General features: G+C 41.5%; 1 protein-coding gene across 4 annotated transcripts in view; it reads right to left on the bottom strand.

The window, feature by feature from the left end:
- WDR7 (WD repeat domain 7) overlaps window positions 1–21,078 on the bottom strand; it is a 654,984-nt gene that overhangs the window by 106,249 nt on the left and 527,657 nt on the right. For all 4 annotated transcript variants that reach the window (XM_082268937.1, XM_082268938.1, XM_082268939.1 and 1 more), the window contains 2 exons: window positions 18,568–18,650; window positions 12,432–12,531 (listed from right to left, as the gene is read on the bottom strand). In XM_082268937.1, coding sequence (XP_082125063.1) covers window positions 12,432–12,531; window positions 18,568–18,650 — 183 coding nt within the window. The remainder of the gene's footprint in view (window positions 1–12,431; window positions 12,532–18,567; window positions 18,651–21,078) is intronic.

Genomic DNA, 21,078 nt, shown 5'->3' with positions numbered 1-21,078 from the left:
GTATATTGTTCTAAATTGCAATAAATGGTTTTAAAGGTAATGCACAAGGTTTTGCGCCTTCTTTTTTGATATTTATTGTTCACTATAGAGATTTCCCCAGTCAGAAAAGGGCAGCATACATGAGGCTTAACGTCAGTGGAGTGGATTACTACTGCGATCCGGGCCTTACAGCAGAATATTTCTACTATGACACATAAAGCGCTTATTGGACTGTGCCTGCGTTCACTAAAGTGGAATGGGGAGATTTTGCAAGGGATATAGCTATCAGCATTGCCATTGATGATGCACAAGCCTGTAGTATGTCAAATCAGCACCTGGCCACACCTAGCCCCATCTGCTGCTTTCTGAAGTGACACCACTGCTGTTGCCAAAACCCTCTCACTGTAAGCTGCAGTGTCTTGGTGGGGGGAGCATATGAGACGGCACACAGCACATGAACAGAGTTGAGGCTGTCAATCAGCTGGAGCTCCCTCTCGTGTCCCCATTTTTTTCCTCTTGGTGTCAAGAAAAGTTGTCGAAAGTGTTTCATGCTGATAGCAGAGGAATGAAGCAGCAGACAGAAATGACTCTGGATTGGGACAAGTACACACTATAGAGGGATATACTTTGTTCATATTTCATATCTGAAGTTTACAACCACTTTAATCTCCTGGTTTTAATACCTTGTGTTCCTAACTCAGGACAAGCATTTAGCAAGATAAATCAGAACTCCTGATCAATTTGTGACTTATACCCAAGCCAGAAACACCCAGGCGACTTGCATCTTCAGAAGGAAGAAACCTTCTTTTGTTATGTTTTTTTTTTTTTCTCAAGAGGTCTGTTGACATGTGTTTTCAGAATCTTTCTGTATGGGTTATTGTGACATCCACATGCTGTAACATGTCATAGCAATGTTGAACAATGCTTATATTGGCTGTTTTTCAGGACTTAGCTTTTTGTGACATTAGAACAGCATCTCCGGAATGCCGTGCATCTCCACACAAGATTGTCTAAGAATCTTTTATGTGAGAGCTTTCATTTGTGACTTGTTTAGAGTGTGCTGACCGCTGCAGGATCCTTTGTAATGTATAGATAGCTCACACACCAGCAGTCTGGCCGCACAGACAAGAAAACATCTGCTTGGGCTCTGGAAGGAAGTGGCGGCCTACTCCACTCATCACTGAGCACCACACAATATAACGAGAAGGTGCTTTAAAAGATTTTCATGGTATGTGATGAAAATATTGAACATTGTGTTATTTCACGCCACTGTCAGAGGTCAGGTTGTTTAAAAATGTGGCCAGTATTTCTCTGGTCCCTAAGGGCCACCACAAAGTCATGTTTCCAAGACATAATACAGAATTAAAATGTAAACAATTATGATACCTTACTTCTGGGGGTTTACCAAGATTATGGAAATCCCTCATTTGCTCAGAGCCCCTTCATGGTTTATCATAAATAAATTCCTACTTGCCAAAGCCTTCTTTCAAATAAGAAGGGAGGACTGTGTTTTGTTTTTTCTCAACTGAATCCCTACTGGTGAAGCACTGTTCCTAATATGTTTATGAAGGGTCTCTTTTATCCAGTTCATGGTATAGGTAGTAGTTGCTGATTACATTCAGCTGCCCGGTATCAGGACAATATCCTCCGGACAATATTCCCCCGGACAATATCCTCCGGACAATATCCCCCTGGACATAATCCCCCCGGGACAACATCCCCCGGGACAATATCCCCCTGGAAAACATCCCCCTGGACATAATCCCCCCCCCCGGGACATAGGGTTAGGGTTAGAGGGTTAGTGTTAGAGGGGGGATATTGTCTAGGGGGATATTGTCCGGGGGGATATTGTCCTAGAATCCGGCTGCCCTTGTTCTGCAATACTGCAGATGTTTCGAAGGACTAGAAGAACTTCTAGGCATGAAGAAGATGCTTGGATAGGCGGCAAAATATCTTCAACGTTATAAAATAAGTCAACTGAAATGTTACTAACTGCTACTAGGTATACTGATGTTTCCATATACCCATTTTAACAGAGAGGTGGAACGCCCAACCTTTGGCACCAATTACAGCCTCAAGTCTTTTTGAGTATGATGTTACAACCTTGGCACACCTATTTTTGGGCAGTTTCTCCCATTCTTCTTTGCAGGACCTCTCAAGCTCCATCAGGTTGGATAGGGAGCGTCAGTTAACAGCCATTTTCAGATATCTCCAGAGATTTTCAATCGGGTTCAAGTCTGGGCTCTGGCTGGGCCACTCAAGGAAATTTACAGAGTTGTTCCATAGCCACTCCTTGTTATCTTAGCTGTTTGCTTAGGGTCGTTGTAGCAGGTCCAGAATGCTCTGGAGCAGGTTCCCATCAAGGATTGCTGCATTCATGTTTCCCTTGATCCTGACTAGTTTCCCAGTTCCTGCTGCTGAAAAACATCCCCACATCATGATGCTGCCACCAACATGCTTCACTGTAGGGATGGTAATGAGCGGTGCCTGGTTTCCTCCAGACATCACGCTTGCCATTCAGGCCAAAAGTTCAATATTTGTTTCATCAGACTAGAGAATCTGATTGCTCATGGTCAGAGTCTTTTAGGTGCTTTTTTGCAAACACCAGGTGGGCTGTCATGTGCCTTTTACTGAGGAGTGGCTTCCATCTGGCCCCTCTACCATACAGGCCTGATTGGTGGAGTGCTGCAGAGATGGTTGTTCTTCTGGAAGGTTCTCCTCTCTCCACAGAGAAATGCTGGAGCTCTGTCAGAGTGACCATTGGGTTCTTGGTCACCTCCCTGACTAAGACCCTTCTTCCCCAGTTGCTCAGTTAGGCTGGGCGGCCTGCACTAGGAAGAGTCCTGGTAGTTCCAAACCTCTTCCATTTATGGATGATGAAGGCCACTGTGCTCATTGGGACCTTCAATGCTGCAGAAATTTTTCTGTACCCTTCCCCAGATCTGTGCATCGATACAATCCTGTTTCGGAAGGTCTACAGACAATTCCTTGGACTTCATGGCTTGGTTTGTGCTCTGACATGCACTGCTAACTGTGGGATCTTATATAGACAGGTTTGTGTTTGTGTTTTCCAAATCATGTTCAATCAACTGAATTTACCACAGATGGAGTCTAATCCAATCAAGTTGTAGAAACATTTCAAGAATGATCAGTGGAAACAGGATGCACCCAAGCTCAATTTTGAGTGTTATGGCAAATACTGTGAATACTTTGTACATGTGATTTTTTTCCTTTTTTATTTTTAATAAATTTGCAAAGATTTCAAACAAAATTTTTCACATAATTTTGGGGTATTGTTTGTAGAATTTTGAGGAAAATAATGAATTTAATACATTTTAAAATAGGGCTGTATCATAACAAAATGTGGGAAAAGTGAAGCACTGTATACTTTCTGGATGCACTGTATACACTGTCACTGTACTAATGACACTGGCTGGGAAAGGGATAACATCTAGGGGCAATCAAGGGGTTTTAAATGTGTGCCTAGCAATGTGTAATGTGTGCTGCTTTTACTAAGCAATTTTATTGCTTTTTTCCCTGCTTTGAAGGGAATCTGAAAACCACAGAGGTGATCAAATACCACCAAAAGAAAGCTCTATTTGTGGGGAAAAAAAAGGACATCAACTGTATTTGGGTACAGCTTCGTACGACTGTGCAATTTTTCGGTAAAGTAACGCAGTGCAGAATCGCAAAAAATGGCCTGGTCATTAAGGGGGTAAAACCTTCTGGAGCTGAAGTGGTTAAAATCCACATGTGATGCATTGAATAGGCTGCCATATACAATACACAACACTGAAAAAGAAATGTTTGAATGGGCTCTAAAATAAAACTGTCCTTAAAAAAAAAAAAAAGTTCCCCAAGGTCAGAGTTTGGGGCACCCACTGGAATCAACACTAGATTTTATGTCAAGGTGGTGACCAGTCTCTGACTTCTGTATACTAGAGTTCAGGCAGATTCACTGAAAGCTTACCTAATGTAACCAAGAATAGACCTGCTGCATCTTTTAACACCAGGAATGCTCTATAAACATCTTCATTCACGAAAAAAAAGATTTTTTACTTTTTCTTGGAGGTCATTGACAGACAGACAGGATGTTTTTAATGTGTTACTAACCCCACAACAGTAAAATCAGTCTGTATATGCAGTAAAGCATGCTTGTTATATATTCACTGTGGAACCTAAAGGGTTAATCCTATGCATTGTGTAAAAAGGCTGTTTGATCCTGTCTTCTCTGTTCCTGCCCTCCTGCTGATAGAACAGAGGCTAGGGAATAAACTGCACATGCTTAGTTTGTTGTGTATTGCTAGAGAGTTTTTTTTTTTTGGAAGGGTGCATGTGATCAGCACCGGGCCAATCAGAGGGTCAGGGGTCCTGCAGCCTGATAGGACAGTCAGAGTAGAATGAAAACTCCTCCTACGAGCTTTAGCCAGACACTGATAGAAGTCGCAAGACTGCTCTAACTGCTGATGAGAAAAGGTATTTAGCAGTTTATATTTACTAAAATAATTGCATTTCCATGTTCTGAGTACTGTGGGAGACCAGATATAGTGAATGCAGGCTCCTGGGCTTAGTAACAATTTAACCTTTAAGATAGTGCAGCCAACAGGACTGGACACTGGTAAACAAAGAAAATTCCAGCCCAGCGCAGAATAAGCTCTCACTTTCAGCATCCCTCAGTTTGGTAGCAAAGCCTTTTAATAAACGTACAGGGGGTGGGATCTGTGTCCCTCAATGGACTCCAAGAAAAAAAGATTTTACAAAGTTCCTAATTTCTTTCTCCTCTATTAAGAGACACATTTAAAGATCTATTTATTGAATTTTCCAAAAATGTACATAAAAAAACACACAAAGACCAAAAAAAAAAAAATGTAAAGTCTACAATCCAACAAGTGACTTCACAGGGTTTAAAATCTCAAAAAATAATAGTAATAAAAAATTAAACAAGTAATAGGGTTATGCACTCCAGTTTGCAATTGCACGGTAAGTACTGTATAGGCAACAGTAAAATTAATCCTAATCACCTGGAGGAGTCAAAGTAAGAGGGCTAGATAGCCATCTGCCCCAGAGTTTATCAAACAATTTAGTTATTTTACGTAACTCCAAATTAAGTCTTTACAGTTGGGCAAAAAAGTATTTAGTCAGCCACCAGTTGTGCAAGTTCTCCCACTTAAAAAGATGAGAGAGGCCTGTCATTTTCATCATAGGTATAGTTCAACTATGAGAGACAAAACGAGAATAAAAAAAAAAAACAGAAAATTACATTGTCTGATTTTTAAAGAATTTATTTGCAAATTATGTTCGAAAATAAGTATTTGGTCAATAACAAAAGTTATCTCAATACTTTGTTATATACCCTTTGTTGGCAATGACAGAGGTCAAACGTTTTCTGTAAGTCTTCACAAGGTTTTCACACACTGTTGCTGGTATTTTGGCCCATTCCTCCATGCAGATCTCCTCTAGAGAAGTGATGTTTTGGGGCTGTCGCTGGGCAACACAGACTTTCAACTCCCTCCAAAGGTTTTCTATGGGGTTGAGATCTCGAGACTGGCTAGGCCACTCCAGGACCTTGAAATGCTTCTTACGAAGCCACTCCTTCGTTGCCCGGGCGGTGTGTTTGGGATCATTGTCATGCTGAAAGATCCAGCCATGTGTCATCTTCAATGCCCTTGCTGATGGAAGGAGGTTTTCACTCAAAATCTCACGATACATGGCCCCATTCATTCTTTCCTTTTCACAGATCAGTTGTCCTGGTCCCTTAGCAGAAAAACAGCCCCAAAGCATGATGCTTCCACCCCCATGCTTCACAGTAGGTGTTTTTTTGGATGCAATTCAGCATTCTTTCTCCTCCAAAGACGATGAGTTGAGTTTTTACCCAAAAGTTCTACTTTGGTTTCATCTGACCATATGACATTCTCCCAATCCTCTTCTGGATCATCCAAATGCTCTCTAGCAAACTTCAGACGGGCCCAGACATGTACTGGCTGAAGCAGGGGGACACGTCTGGCACTGCAGGATTTGAGTCCCTGGCGGCGTAGTGTGTTACTGATGGTAGCCTTTATTACTTTGGTCCCAGCTCTCTGCAGGTCATTCACTAGGTCCCCCCGCGTGGTTCTGGGATTTTTGCTCACCGTTCTTGTGATCATTTTGACCCCACGCGGTGAGATCTTGCATAGAGCCCCAGATCGAGGGAGATTATCAGTGGTCTTGTATGTCTTCCATTTTCTAATAATTGCTCCCACAGTTGATTGCACACCAAGCTGCTTGCCTATTGCAGATTCAGTCTTCCCAGCCTGGTGCAGGTCTACAATTTTGTTTCTGGTGTCCTTTGACAGCTCTTTGGTCTTGGCCATAGTGGAGTTTGGAGTGTGACTGTTTGAGGTTGTGGACAGGTGTCTTTTATACTGATAACAAATTCAAACAGGTGCCATTATTACAGGTAACGAGTGGAGGACAGAGGAGCCTCTTAAAGAAGAAGTTACAGGTTTGTAAGAGCCAGAAATCTTGCTTGTTTGTAGGTGACCAAATACTTATTTTACAGAGGAATTTACCAATTAATTCATTAGAAATCCTACGATGTGATTTCCTGGATTCTTTCCCACATTCTGTCTCTCATAGTTGAAGTGTACCTATGATGAAAATTACAGGCCTCTCTCTCATCTTTTTAAGTGGAAGAACTTGCACCATTGGTGGCTGACTAAATACTTTTTGCCTAACTGTATAAAGGGAGGGAGTCCATAATAAGTTCTAACTATGGAGATATAGCAGGTAAAACTGACCCTTTCCAAGACAGTAAGCTTACATTTTTAGCATAAAAGTACAAAATACGTAGTAAACATTTAGCATATTTGGAAAGAGACAATTCCCCAAAGATTCCCAGGAGACAATTTTTTGGATTGATGTCATTAGGAAGGCCCAATGTAGAAGAAAAAAAAGAACCAACTTTCCTGCAAAACTCATGAACTATGGGACATGACCAAAAGCAACGTAGGAAATCAGCAACCTGGCCAAAGCCCCTAAAACAGATTGCTACAGGGAATAGACTTGTTTTATGTAATCTAGCAAGAGTGAGGAGAGACGAGTAAAAAATTGAAAGTTGAATAATTAAATCTTTTGATGAAATAATAAAGGTCTTAAAGGGGCCATTAAATTCTGCCCAATCCTATTCAGTAAATGATATAACACAGAAAGTCTTTAACCTTCAGAATGTTAAAAAGAAGTTCAACTGAGGGGTGGAAAACACAGTAAACAATTGTTAACTGTCCATGAAACAATGACAGAGTACTAGGAAACAGAAGACTAGGTAGCGGCCTTGCAACTCTGGGAAGCAGTTGTATGATGCCAACAACGTCAAGAAGTACCGTATTTTCCGGCGTATAAGACGACTGGGCGTATAAGACGACCCCCCTCATTTATAAGTTAAAACATAGGTTTTGGGCTATACTCGCCGTATAAGACTACCCCCATTCCGAAGCAAGGCAACACCATTGAAAAACATCAGATTTCTCATAGATCTCCAAGGTACCCTAGTACTGTAATACATGTAATCTCTCATAATATCTCCAAGGTACCCTAAGTATTACCAGTAGATGTAATCTCAAGAAGCTGGCTGTGTGGGAATCCTGTACCGGTATACCGTAGCTTCGGCTACATATAGTATACCGCGCTGAGCCAATCACAGTGAGCGATGTAGTCTATTATTGAATGCAAAGCCTGCTCGGATTGGAGAGTCAGAGAGACGGGCTGATGTTACTCCGCCAATCTGAGCAGGCTTTGAATTCAATAATAGAATACATCGCTCTCCCTGATTGGCTCAGTACGGTACACTGTATGTAGCCGAAGCTACGGTACATACGGTATACCGGTACAGGATTCCCACACAGCCAGCTTCTTGAGAGATTACATCTACCGGTAATACTTATACTTAGGTTACCTTGGAGATATTATACTGGGCGTAAAGGACGACCCCCCATTTTTGGGGGATTTTTTTGAGGTTCAAAAGTAGTCTTATACGCCAGAAAATACAGTACGCATAGATCTAGTACAGTATGCCTTGAAAGAAATGAGTGGAACACGATCCTTGAGACCATACGTTTGGATGATAATCTGAGCATCTCAGAGATGGTGGAACAAGAAGTCCATAGAATAAGAAGCTGGAGGGAACAGAGAATGTTGAACAGCAACCTAAGCAAATTAGGTAGCTCCTAGTGTTCAGCCCAACCAGCCTACCCATTAGGTGAGCCTTCTGAAGGGCTATTGAAATGCCAGCGGTTCATGGATGTAGAAATTGCTCTACAGCTAACTTTTTTTTATCAGAACAGAGTATGAAAAGCAATCCATGTGAAACGTAGTGCCTAAATGTAAATTTTAGGCTTTCCCTGCAATGTCCAGTCCCGCGAGGTTTGGATATAGAACTCCAAAAGCCAGGCGGAGGAACACTGTGCCACATAGCTACAGAAGGAGAGACAACTTCAGCAGTGATGTACAGAAGATTCTTGTTTGGAGAAAAAATTGAGGAATAAAAAAGCACTAGTTAAAAAAATGGGTAAGTCTTTAACAGAGCAGAGAACAAAAGACAACTCCCTCCTGGGACACTAGTAAATAATGAATGAATGCTGGTAATAGGAGGGGTTCTCCAGGGCTGATCTACAGTCTTCTTTTGTTTCCTAGTGTCTAATTCTTCTGTAGGAGGCAGTATAACCTGTAGGTTAAAGACTTCCTCTGCCCCTCAAGGGATGAGAAAGAAAAATCTTTGGTTTCTTGACAAAGTAAGCTTTATACAGCTTTTGCTCATTCCATTGCATTAAAAGGTATCCAGCGGGAAATGTCACAGAGCACATTATCTGATGACAGTTAGCTGTAATGCACATTTTGCAAAGTATTTTAATTTCTTATCCTGCAACACATGACCTGGCCTCTGATCCTGCAGAACAGAACAGCTCTGTCTCTTTACTTTCTTCATTAAAATATCGATCTTGATGGCATTAGGCAAAATGTTTTAACGAGGCAACATGCTAACTGGTGAAAATGCTGCCAGGGAGATTTCCAAGGGGAATTGCTTCTGGGAGAGTTTTCTTTTTTAACACAAAGCACAATTCAAGCAAACTTTTTCTCTGAATTTCCAAAGCAGGATTCATCTTTGTAAAGAATAGAAATGACTGTCTTATCTACAGGTTCTCCTATTGTTCCAAGAATCACCTGGAATTGTAAAGAGTGGCATAGGTCCAGATATAGCGACCAGTTAAAGTTTACAGAAACCCCATCTAATACTGTCTGGCAACAAATCCTACTAGTATGCAGAATGCCAGCAGGGATATTTTACACCTGGTGCACAGCACTAATATTCATTCCTAGGTTTCCTCTGTGTTTGGCAGTGTGACATTGGTGTTTATTTACTAAAACTGGAGAATGCAAAATCTGGTGCAGCTCTGTATAGAAACCAAAACCAATCAGCATCCAGGTTTCATTGCCACAGCTTAACTGAATAAGCTGTCTGGCAACCATGCATAACTGCACGAGATTTTGCCCTCTCCAGTTTAAGTAAATCTCTCCCCCCCCCCCCTTGTGTCATATGGCCAAGCCCAGGAGAAGCATGGGAGAGCATTTCCAGTGGGCAACATCTGTGTAACTTTCTTGTGCATCTCCCTCTGCAATGAGCCCACTTGAGCAAGTGCGACTCATCTTTGCTGGCTCACTAGGCATCCTTGAACAGTAAAGGGGGCATGTTGTGTGCCAACAGGCCAGCCATCTTCAGGAACAAGTGCTGGTGCAGCGAAAATACGTTACAGATTTTCCAAAATAAATCTCTCCAGTGAAATCAGTACTGCTCAATTTTTTTAGCCATCAAATTTTCAATGATACGTTGCCAATCAAACCCATTAAACAGGTACTGCCACCTTAGACTTATTTTACAGGATGTAATCCTCATTCACTAACATGGAACAATAGTGGTAGTTCCATCTTAATATGTGCATACTTTTAACAAGTAAATGACTTGTTAAATAGTAAAGCTGAATGAAGTTGAGGATCATAGCTCAGAAACTTGCACTTCCTAAAAGAATTTGGCAGTAGCTGCACCCCTAGATCAATCTAGCCAGGTTCACTTTAAAAAAAAAAACCTTTCCCTAGAGATGCATGGTGGATTGCCATTGCTGACTTTGTTTTGATGAAGCCTGATCTCTGTGTATTACACTGACCCACTGGGTTCACTAAAATGCATATAAACCCTAACAATGACCTTTTGTATATGATCCCTTTTGGTGTGCTAAATATACCATTGCAAGCATTTTATATCTGTTTTAGAAATGTGCAAAAAAAAAAAAAAAAAAAAACCTTATAACATTAACAGAAATTCAGAGTTGTCTTGTGCATACAGTACCTCCTATTCTCAAGGAGGCTATATATGATTAGCCCAGGGCTCAAAAAGCTTTTGTCAGCCAATTAAAAAGAGAAAAAACACAGTCTACAATAGATAAAAACCATGTCTACTACTCCTGCATAGTAGAGAAGTCCGTAGGTGTCTTTTGCTCTTCTATTACACTGTAAGGGACGGAGTCATTTTTTTGAAGATCAATGACATGGAACACCACGGCTGCTCTCTGGAAAGATGTCTGCGCACTGGAGACAAAGCTGTACCATGTGTGTCCTCTAGAGTGCGGGGCTGATGACAGCTACACAGACATCTGCATGAGCGGCCTTGTCTGCCGGGAGGGATAAGCGGATAGACGGTGGGGGTGTGTCTGCGCAGAGCTGGGGCTGGAACTAACTCTGCAGGCTCTACCTCCAGCTTCATGCTGTCAGAGAGAGCCCCGGGACGGCCTGCCATAGTGAGTAGGTGATAGGTGGAGAGAGAGGCCATACAAACTCTGTCATCACCCCCACGCTCCTGACATTCATTCTAGCCAACGGATCTACAAGATGCATAGCCAACCCAATTTTCTGTTCATTGAATGTTTTCTGCTTCTACTCCATAGACCACACAGGCTCTCCCCCTACTCCTGTGTCAAGCTGCCCATACACATTGTACAATCTCTGGGCAATCTCCTATAGTTGCCAAAATTATATAATATGAGAACTTACCTAAACAATGCTTTCCAATCAGGCAGGCCCTTGCAGCACATAGTTGATGGAAGATCTAAGGAGATGTAAAATCTGATTGTATAGCATATGGTGAGCTTTCAAGTGGAACTTTATTGTCCTTGTTGGATAGGCACGCTCCTTTCTCAAGCTTGAGAAAGGAGTGTGCCTGTCCAACATGGACATCGTGCATGCTCGGAAACGCGTTGCACATTCTTGGTGACGTCACAACACCAGGCGTTGCAGTACAGGAACACCTCGGAGCAGCAGAGATGCCGGCCAGTTTCCTCGGTGATAGTTAAAAAAAACTGGCTCCTAACTTTTTTAGTCGGCTCATAGAATCAAAGCAAATTTGTCAAGCCCTGGAATAGCCTTTATGCAGCAGCAATCTGGGAGTGTATAAGCAGTTTAGCAAAAGACATTGGGAACAACATTCAGTACACAAAAATACTCTGAGTAGAATTTATCAAAACGGGAGCAGACAGAATCAGAAGCAGTTGTGCATGACAGCCAATTAGCTTCTATTTTCAGCTTGTTCAGTTAAACTTTGAAAATTAAGTATAGAAGCAGACTGGTTGCCATGCACAGCTGCTGCAGAATCTGGCTCCTCCAGTTTTGATAAATTCTGCTCTGTGAGTTGCAGCCCACATCACTAATGAACAGTGGAGTGCATTTCTGGCAGATCAAAAGGTATTTTCTGTACTTGCAGGGTCTTTATAGGAAAAAAACATATGAGAATGTTCTATTTTGCCTTGACATATGTTTTAATAAACTGGATCACATACTCACATATCAGGAAAATCAAAGTAGTGCGATTGTTTCCTAACTATCTCCATGTAAGGCTCCTTTCACAAAGGGGCAGACTCCAATTAAATCAGCAAGGGAGCTAATCACTGATCCCCTGCTGGTCAGAGCAAAGCAGGTGGATGACAGGACTGTGTCAGCTCAGTCTAGGCAGAGTGGACACGGGCCGAGCCTGCTCTGCTTTATGAGTGGCCGGGTGTAAACCACTGTCCCTTTACACATAACTGCCTTTGGATCAAATCCACCTAGATGGAAGGGGACAGATCCCCCCTTTTTTTTCGGATTGGAGGTAGGTAGGTGTAAACAGACTTGTGTCGTTTACGCCTGTCCATAGGGCTGAATGGATGGTCCAATCAGGTCCGCCCGAAAAACTGATAGGTGAACCTGATCGAACCCTTCATGTGAAAGGGGCCTTAGAGGCAGAGTATTGAAGCAAGATAGTGAAATCTGGATTAACACACAGATGCAATAAAAAAAAGATCTATATCCCTGTTAAGAGACTAATGCAGGGAACTTTCCCAGCTCTTCCTGTTTAACAAGAGTATAGAAGAAAAAAGGTTCTTGTAGCCACTTACCTGACATTTTCCAGTCCGTATGTCATACAGGGCCACTGAGCCTTGACGCCCTCCAACCGCTATTCTGTGGCTCCGTTCACAGTAACTGACCATGTAGAACCTGGAGGAACAGAAAGGACATTGGTGTGATACAAGATGGCACAACAGGCTCAGATGATACAGTAACATTAAAAGCAACCATTTCCTTGCCATTGTTTACATGGGTCACTATCAAATGTGAACGATTCCATTTATAAACATTTTAACAGCGCAAAATAGAGAAGGAAGCCAAACTGTCAATTACAGCTCATACATTCCTCAACCATATGCAGACACAGCCAATTGCAGTGACTGCATGATTAGGCAGACGTTCCGACCCCCAGGCGTAGTAGCCCAGTTAAATGGATGCCATGTAAGGGGTTAAAAACACTGCAAGAGTAGAAAAATACCTGTTAATATGCCAAAAATCCAGTGAAATGACACAATGATTTCACAAGCAGTGCTATTGGCTCTACCCAGTTCTCCTCTGCTGGACTACCGGACACCTCCCACACATTATAGTGATGAGGAGAAGGGGATGTAAGCTGTGGTTTAGTAAAAGGGAACTTTTACACTGCTCATGTTTTCAGTACACCATGGGCACTGTATTTTCAGCTCTAACAGGACAGGAATTTGGGAGCTCTTTGTATTTCTATGGTATTTTTCTATGCTCACAGTAGTCTCAAATTCCAAAAAAAAACAAAAAAGAAAAAAAGCATGGGAAAATGTGAACCTATTGCATAGGTACAATGCATGATTTTTTTATTTTTTTTTTTTCCATTTTGCCTTGACATACACCGCAAGCAGAGGACAATGGCCACTTGCACAAAATAAAAAGTAAGAGCTCAATTCCAGGAAAATTATAAAAAAAAATATCCCTTGCAGTGGGCTGCACCTGCACTCAGTACCGGGACAAGGGAAGGCCGGGAGGGAAAATTGCCCTGGGCTCAATGGTTTACCGTAGGGATGGGAGCGACCTCCTTCTGTTGAGATGCTGAAAACAGTAGTGACAGCAGCAGTGATTTTGACAAGCAAGTGAATTCTCCCCATAGGATTCCCTAAGCTTGCACATCATGAACAGGGGGGGGGGGGCAAGAGCACAGTTTGGCATCTTTGCCCTAAGTGACTGGGGCGGGCCAAACTCAGCTGGAAATTAGACCCTCCTCCCAGCCAGCCCAATCAGAGAGCGCAGCACGCTTCACACATGTGCAGTAGGGAACCAGCTGTGAAGCCACAAGTCTTCACTGCTGGTTTCCCTTAGTAGGGATGGCAGCAGCAGTACTCAAAAGCTGATTGGAAAATCGGCTCAGGTGAGGATAGCGCTGGATTCCTGGACAGGTAAGTGTCCTAATATTAAATGTCAGCCGCTACAGTATTTGTAGCGGTTGACTTTTAATTTTTTCTGCCTAGAGCGCCTCTTTAATATCACTTTAAGGTAAATTTACTTACCTGATCCTCCATGCTGCTAGACCAGTCCCCACAGCGTCAACTTCCCTATGTTCCAGCAGTTTATGGTCCTAACATCATTGAGACTAACGCAGAATCCATAGCCCTGAATTGAACGTGATAACACTAGGGGACAGTCCACCGTTAGAATGTGGTGGAGCTCCATTTGCCAAGGGAGCGGAGGATCAGGTAAGGTTAAGAACTTCTCCTCTCCCCAAGAATAGTCAATGATACTAACCCTGCAGTGCGGGAGCAGCCCCATTGCAAAAGATCATTTTCAAATTTCCCATATTTGGGCTTTAAATATTACATCAGCAGGAGATGTGAACAGTCCGGTATGCTCTGGAATTCTGGTTACAGAACATTCATTTAGACAACGGTAACCGGGTTAAAGCACTATGAATAACACAGGTAACTCTGTAAGAAAAGGTCCTTGTAAATAGAAAACACAAACAATTGCCAGCTTTGCACATTCATTCTTGTGCTGTCAGCTCCCTCCTCTGTAACGCTGGCCTGGCGCAGATGGAATCATTTGCTTAGAATTCGCTTGTTAAAGATCACCGATATTAACAAGCAGATTTAATAGAGACCCGGACAGCAAATAACTCACATTTTACAAGAGGGATTTCATCATGGAGGCCCATGTAAAGAGCCAGGTAATTAAGATGCAAGATAGTAAAAGGTTACTTTTCAATTAACTCTGACAAAAGGCTTCTGTTGAACAAGCAGTTCCAAAGAGTATATGAAAGCCCATCGACCCGCAGACAATATTTATTTCCATATATACAGTTTTATAATTAGGCAGAGGATGTTTATTGGATACACAAGCATCTTGTTAAATGTACACATCATACAAAAATGAGTTTGCTTTTAAAACGGAACTTTAAAAATTGCATCTGTACAAAAAATAAAAAATAAAAAAAAAGGCCACTGCCCCATGACAGCCAGTGGGGGTTCCTCTCGCTACATCCACTGTCAGCTTTTAAAAACAGCACGGCTATGTGGGGCTCTGTCCACACAGCTGCGTCATTCATTCACAGAGACCTGTGAATGAATAAACTACAATTCCCATCTGCCAGAGCTGCAGGCAGCGTGTATTTCTCAATGAAATACAAAGGGCGCTCAAAAGCGCCCTCATAATTCACTGACACTTCCTGTAATTGTCTGCCCATATGGAGGTAAAGGCTGACAGCTGTGTCTGTAGGAGCCTGACATTGCATCCAAAATCCAATGAACGTGGACAACATTTTTAATTTTTTTTACCTGCAAAATCATGTGCATTTATTTATTTATTTATTTATTTTTACTAAAGGTGAACTTAGTAAAAAAATAAATTAATACACATGATTTTGAAAATTATATTTTGTAAAGGTTCTCCAGTGTCCTGTCATGAGGCACTGGTTGCGTGGTCTCTGGCAAAGGCTCCTGGGGAACAGATATTTAACTGGTTCCCGCCCAGCCTATAAACAAATGATTGGCAGGCAGGACCACTCTAGATCCGGGTGGACTTTATATGACGTCCTCCCCAAGTCGCACTGCGGCACGATCTGTCACCCGCTGTGTCCACCGAACACAGCGGGTGACAGATCACTGTATCGGGCTATGGCTGGTACCATGTGATTGCTGTGACCAATCACAGCAGATCACATGAAAATTGTACCCAATAGATGGCTTTCATTTGTTGTGTACTATTGTGTTGTTTGCTGTAAATGGTCACAGTGATCACATGGTAAAGACAGGGCAAATCACAGCCCATCTGTATCATGTCATGTCATAAATTGAAAAAGTATTAACATTTTTTTTTTTTTTTAACATACTGTCATTAGTCAGGGCCCTGATCACCACCACATCAGTTACATGATGACGCAGTACAATGGCAAATATCCCCCAAATGACCCCTTTTTGGGAAACAAATTGTAAAAAAGTATTTTTTTTAAATGTTTTTGTTTCTTAAAATTCAAATAAACTCGTAATGCCTCTTAGTAAATACCTTTGACTGCCTACTTTCCAAAAAGGGGTAATTTGGGGGGTATTTGTACTGTACTGTCCTGCCATTTTTGGGCCTCATGAAATGAGTAAAGCTATCAGTACATCAGGATTGATCGATTTTCATATATATATATATATATATATATATATATATATATATATATATATACATACACACCATAGTTTATAGGCTCTATAATTTTCACACAGCCTGAATAATAAACACTGCTTTGGGTTATTTTTAGATATATAATAGAATACATTTTGGCCAAATATTTTGAGAGCCGGTTCACACTGAGGCGACACGACTACTTTGGGGGCGACTTGTGCATTACCATGCACCACGACTTTGGAGCGACTTGCAGGGACTTCACATAATGGAAGTCTATGCAAGTCGCTCCGAGGTCGCCCCGAAGTAGTACAGGACACTTTTTCTAAGTCGGAGCGACTTGTGTCGCTCCTATTAGAACGGGTCCTGTAGCGGTCAATGGACCGCGAGGGAGCGCGACTTGTCAGGCTGACCAAGTCGCACTAGTGTGAACCGACTCTGAAGAAAAATTATTTATAATTTTATAAATAAATTTTATAACAGAAACGATGCAAAATGTTTTTTTTTTTTTTCAAAATTTTACGGGTTTTTTCGTTTATCAAAAAAAAAAGTGCCCAGCATTGAATGGTTAAGAGCAGCAGGCCAGGCAAAGCCTCCTTCTAGTCTCCCTGATGTCATTTTATCAACATACTTCACTTCACAAAGGCAGAACCCCCCCCCCCCCCCTCGACTACTGCCTTCATCATGTAAAAAAAACTTGAAACCTCTGAACCCTGAACAGACAGCAGCTCCATAATACACATTTCAATAGAAAGCTCTGCTGTCACAGTGATCATTACTTTTTATAAAGGACCACAGAGCTCACACTCTTACAACTTAGCTGAAAATCTGCTGTTGTTTCTGTTTATTTCTCCAGCATAGCGCAGAAAACCCACCTGGCATTAGTCCAGAGAAAGTAGCTTTATTGCACTTTACAAATTGAATTACTCAAAAAGCAATATACATCCTCTTAGGAAAACAAAGCCTGGATAAGAAACTACTCAGGAGGGTAACAGATATGAAAGGTGATGGAACTCGCGAGTACAATTTGACAGTTGAAAGACCTATTTTTGTAAGGATCTTTTCATAAACATGTACGCCTGAAACACATGAGATTGTACAATTATGTGTAGGATAGTCCGGGGGTAAGAGAAGTCAGCAGATATCTCTTATGTGACATTTTCTTAGAAATTGGGCGGCTATAATTTTAGTTCTGATTACTTTAACAGATAAGTGTACTTTAACACAAAGTGCATTTATCCTTTTTGCCCACTTGTCCTGGCCTAACCTAACTTACCCTTCCATTCTAAAGGAAAAAGGTTGGATGCTCCATACACCTAACGATCGAATCCATCCATCTACTTTTCTACAAATGGATTTTCTGTCCAGAATGATCAAATTCATTTAGATGAAATTGATAGTTTTTCCTCAAAATTAAATGATGACCCTATGGGTGAGATTCACCAAACTGCATTCAGAATCTGGTGCAGTTGTGCTTGGTAGCCAATCAGCTTCTAACTTCAGCATGTTCAATTAAGCTTTGACATTAAGCCCTCGATCACATTGGAGCGATTTGTCATGGTTGACATTTGATAGGTCAAATCTCATGACAATTCGCAGCCTATTGCAGACAATGGCACTGTTCCAATCGGAGCGACGTCGACTTTGCGCCGCACCGATCTGCCAAAGATTTCGGGTGCGACTTTACTAGACATCTGTGCATGAAGCCGCACAGATGTCTTTCAAGTAGCACCTGAAATCGTGCTGACCTGCTACTTTGAAATCCAGCTACTTCAAGTGAAGTAGCACGATTTCAAAGTCGCATCATTGTGAAGCAGGGCTAAAACATGAAAGCTGATTGGTTTCTATGCAGAGCTGCACCAGATTTTGCAGGATCCAGTTTTAGTTAATAACCCCAATGTGTGTCTTTTCAATATTTCACAAATTCAATCATATTGTCGGTGAATAAATGTTTGATCTGATTGTTACATAAGTGGCCACTACTAAATCTCCTTACAGTTTTTCTTTCATAGATTTGGAGACTTTATTGGTGAGAGCTCTGTGCTGAGTTCCCGACTCTCATTAGGAGATGTTCCCACTGACAAAGAAAACACAACGGTGGGTTGAACACCCAAACTCCCAGGTGAACAGGAATAAGGAGTTATGTCAGGAATATTACAGTCTTGTAGCATTGAAGACATATAAGAGGGCACAGGCTGACTAAGCCCACCAAGCTTTACATATACCTCTTACATTACTTTTAGGTAGACTGACCCCTTAAAGCTGGGTACGCACTAACAGTTTTTAATTCAACCAGCAGGTTGAATCAAAAAAAAAAAAAAACTGGCATGATCCTTGCATCTAACACAAGTGAAGTGGATGCAGGAATGTCTCCCCCTGTATTGCAGCCATTGGCTGCAAGCGCTGATTGAATGCTGGTTTTCTAGCAGATGACTTCTGTTGAACAGAGAGCAGTATAATGAACTGAAAGTAGGCCAGTTCCTGAGAAACCGGCCAATTTTCGGCTCATGTGTACCAGGATGGGTCAATTTCAGGGACTGATTAATGTGCACTGCACAGCAGCATTAGACTTACCGGCAAATGGAGGGGAAGCAATCCTGTAGTCCTTTTTTCTTCAGCAAAGATCCTTCCAAGGAGTACATAATAATGTCCATCACCTAAGCATCAAATACAAGTTTAGACATGGAACATAGAACAAGAAACCACATTTTAGTACACTTACTTCCAGTGGGTTTGGGTCATGATATGTTGTAATAACTAAAACCGTAATAGTTACATTGCAAAATCCAATAGTAAATGCCAATTTGACAATCCCGTCTCCCACAAAAGAAGACAGACTTCAGGCAACAACTTCAGAAGCAGATATGAGTTCTAGGTAAATGCTAACTTACATATAAGGTCTAGAGCAGCAATTACTTCTACCTAATTCGCATAGAAGGCCTATAGCAGCAGTTGCTTCTACCTAATTGGCAATAAGTACATTATTCAAGAACACAGGGACATTGAATTCAAACTAGCAACAGTTATTTTGCTGAAAGGGTAGTTGATGATGGAATAGACTTCCACCAGAGATAGTGAATCAGTCAACAGTAAGTGGGGTTAAACATAGATCTATATAACAAGATGTGTCCGTTTACACCCGCCAACATCAGATATGACGACAGCAATGTTGCCAATCATCAGTATTTTTACTGGCAGCCAGTAAATAATGGGCACTTTTCTGCTGCCAGTATATTCCAGTGACAGGAAAAGTTTGCCAGTAAAAATATGGTTGTTACGCTTGACTCTGAACTTCTCAGGTCCAGGCTTGAGTAGGCCAAGACCATCCAAGTGCCTGCTACTGGGGGGGCAGGGCTGGTAGAGGCGGTGCCTGAGTGTGATGTCATGGTGCAAGGGAGCCGATCTGCTGGAGCCTCGTGTGCGGGTCTGCGGAAAAGGAGCAAGACAAGCCAGGAGGGGGACTGTTAGTGCTTTTTGAACTGGAGTGTCACTGTGAGAGTCAATTTCATGTGTGTGTGCCGCCCATTCTAATTTCTTGCCCTCCTGAATCCTGTCCCTGAGCTACTTCTATATTGCAAAAAAACAATAAGAAATATGTTTTTTGCATTAAAATCTACCTTAAATCACATTGCTAATTGCATATTGTACTTGTTTGTAGCCTGAATACTGAAATTTGCACTTAAAATTATAATTTTGTAAGTTTTGGAAATGCCAGTCAAATTTGGCTGTGCCAGTAAATTTTTTGCTGTCCGGTCAGTAAATTTCAATCTGGTAGGTTGGCAAAACTGGATGACAGTCGGGTGTAAACGGACAGGCATTCACTTTTTGTAAACATTTTATACTCCAGTAAATTTAAACCATTTAAACCATTCTGACTATACACAACTGAGTAGCATAAAATACACAGCAAAATCTATTCTACAAACAAAAATAAAATACAATAAAAGTGACCATAAAACAACAGTTTTTGGAAAAAGAAATAAGAATGAGAAACGGATATAAAGTGACAGTCTGCTGCTCCTTGTCAAGTAGCAGCAAAATGGACAGATCCATGACTGAAGAGAACGTGTAAAAGAAGAGGACAATGTCTAGAAAGATGAGTTTTAAAAGTGTGATTTAAAGTATAAAAAGTTAGAGTGCTTAATGGGAAGGGAAATTCCAGATATTAGTTGAGGATTGTGAGGTGAACTGAAGGTGAGAGTATGAAAGGTGATCGGAGCAGAGGAGAGGAAACAGTCATGTTCAGGGCAGAAGCTGTACTTGTAACTGTCTTGAGAATTTAATGAGGAGAAGTCGGGAGGTAACCTGGATAAAGCTTTATAGAGTTATAACGTAGGTCTAAACTATATTCTCTGTTAAAAGGCAGTCAGTAGTGGTGATGGTGGTGGTTGTGGGGAGGGGGGGGTAGCACTTTGGCAATGAGAGGACCTCGGTGTCCACAGACATCCCATTTAAAGTGTATGTATAGTCAAAACTTTTTTTTATTTTATTTTTTTTGTTTTACATAGACTAGGGTAGAGTTAGAACCCCTTTACATTGTTCATTGCCAGAAGATTCCCCTTCAATTAAAAATGATAATGTGTATGGATATCGTGTAATCCTTTTTGGGGCAGCTACTGATATAAATGGCTCTGTGTACTCAGTAAAGTTTTTTGTGTGGTGTTTAAATACTTAAATTGGAAGAAAAGCCCAAGTCTAACTTATCTTAAAAATGTGCCCCCCCCCTCTTCCTACCTATCCTGCTTAACCTGTTTAAAAAAAGATGTGTGTACTTAACTATTTTTAATGGAAGCTTATAGGTATGTCACGCCTCTCAGAATTCCCAGCTGATGTCGAGCGTCCTCTAAGCCGAAACAGCAGGATCACGTGACTGGACTGGTTTAAAAATAGGCAAAAGTACGGGTTTTTTTTTTATGGGTTAGGCAAGATAAACAACAGGAGAGGAGTAAACCTTAGACCATGGGTGTCCAACCTTTTGGCTTCTCTGGGCCACAATGAGTGTAGAGAAATTTTCTTGGGCCGCATATAAAATATATACTATGGTTAAGGTATAGAAGTAATAAAATGCCGCCGCGCCCTTCCCAT

The sequence above is a fragment of the Pelophylax lessonae genome (genome assembly GCF_965119305.1).
Source record: "Pelophylax lessonae genome assembly, chromosome: 1".
Classification (NCBI taxonomy): Eukaryota; Metazoa; Chordata; class Amphibia; order Anura; family Ranidae; genus Pelophylax; species Pelophylax lessonae.
The sequence above is the reverse complement of the archived record's forward strand: the minus strand, read 5'-3'. Positions and strand labels throughout refer to the sequence as shown.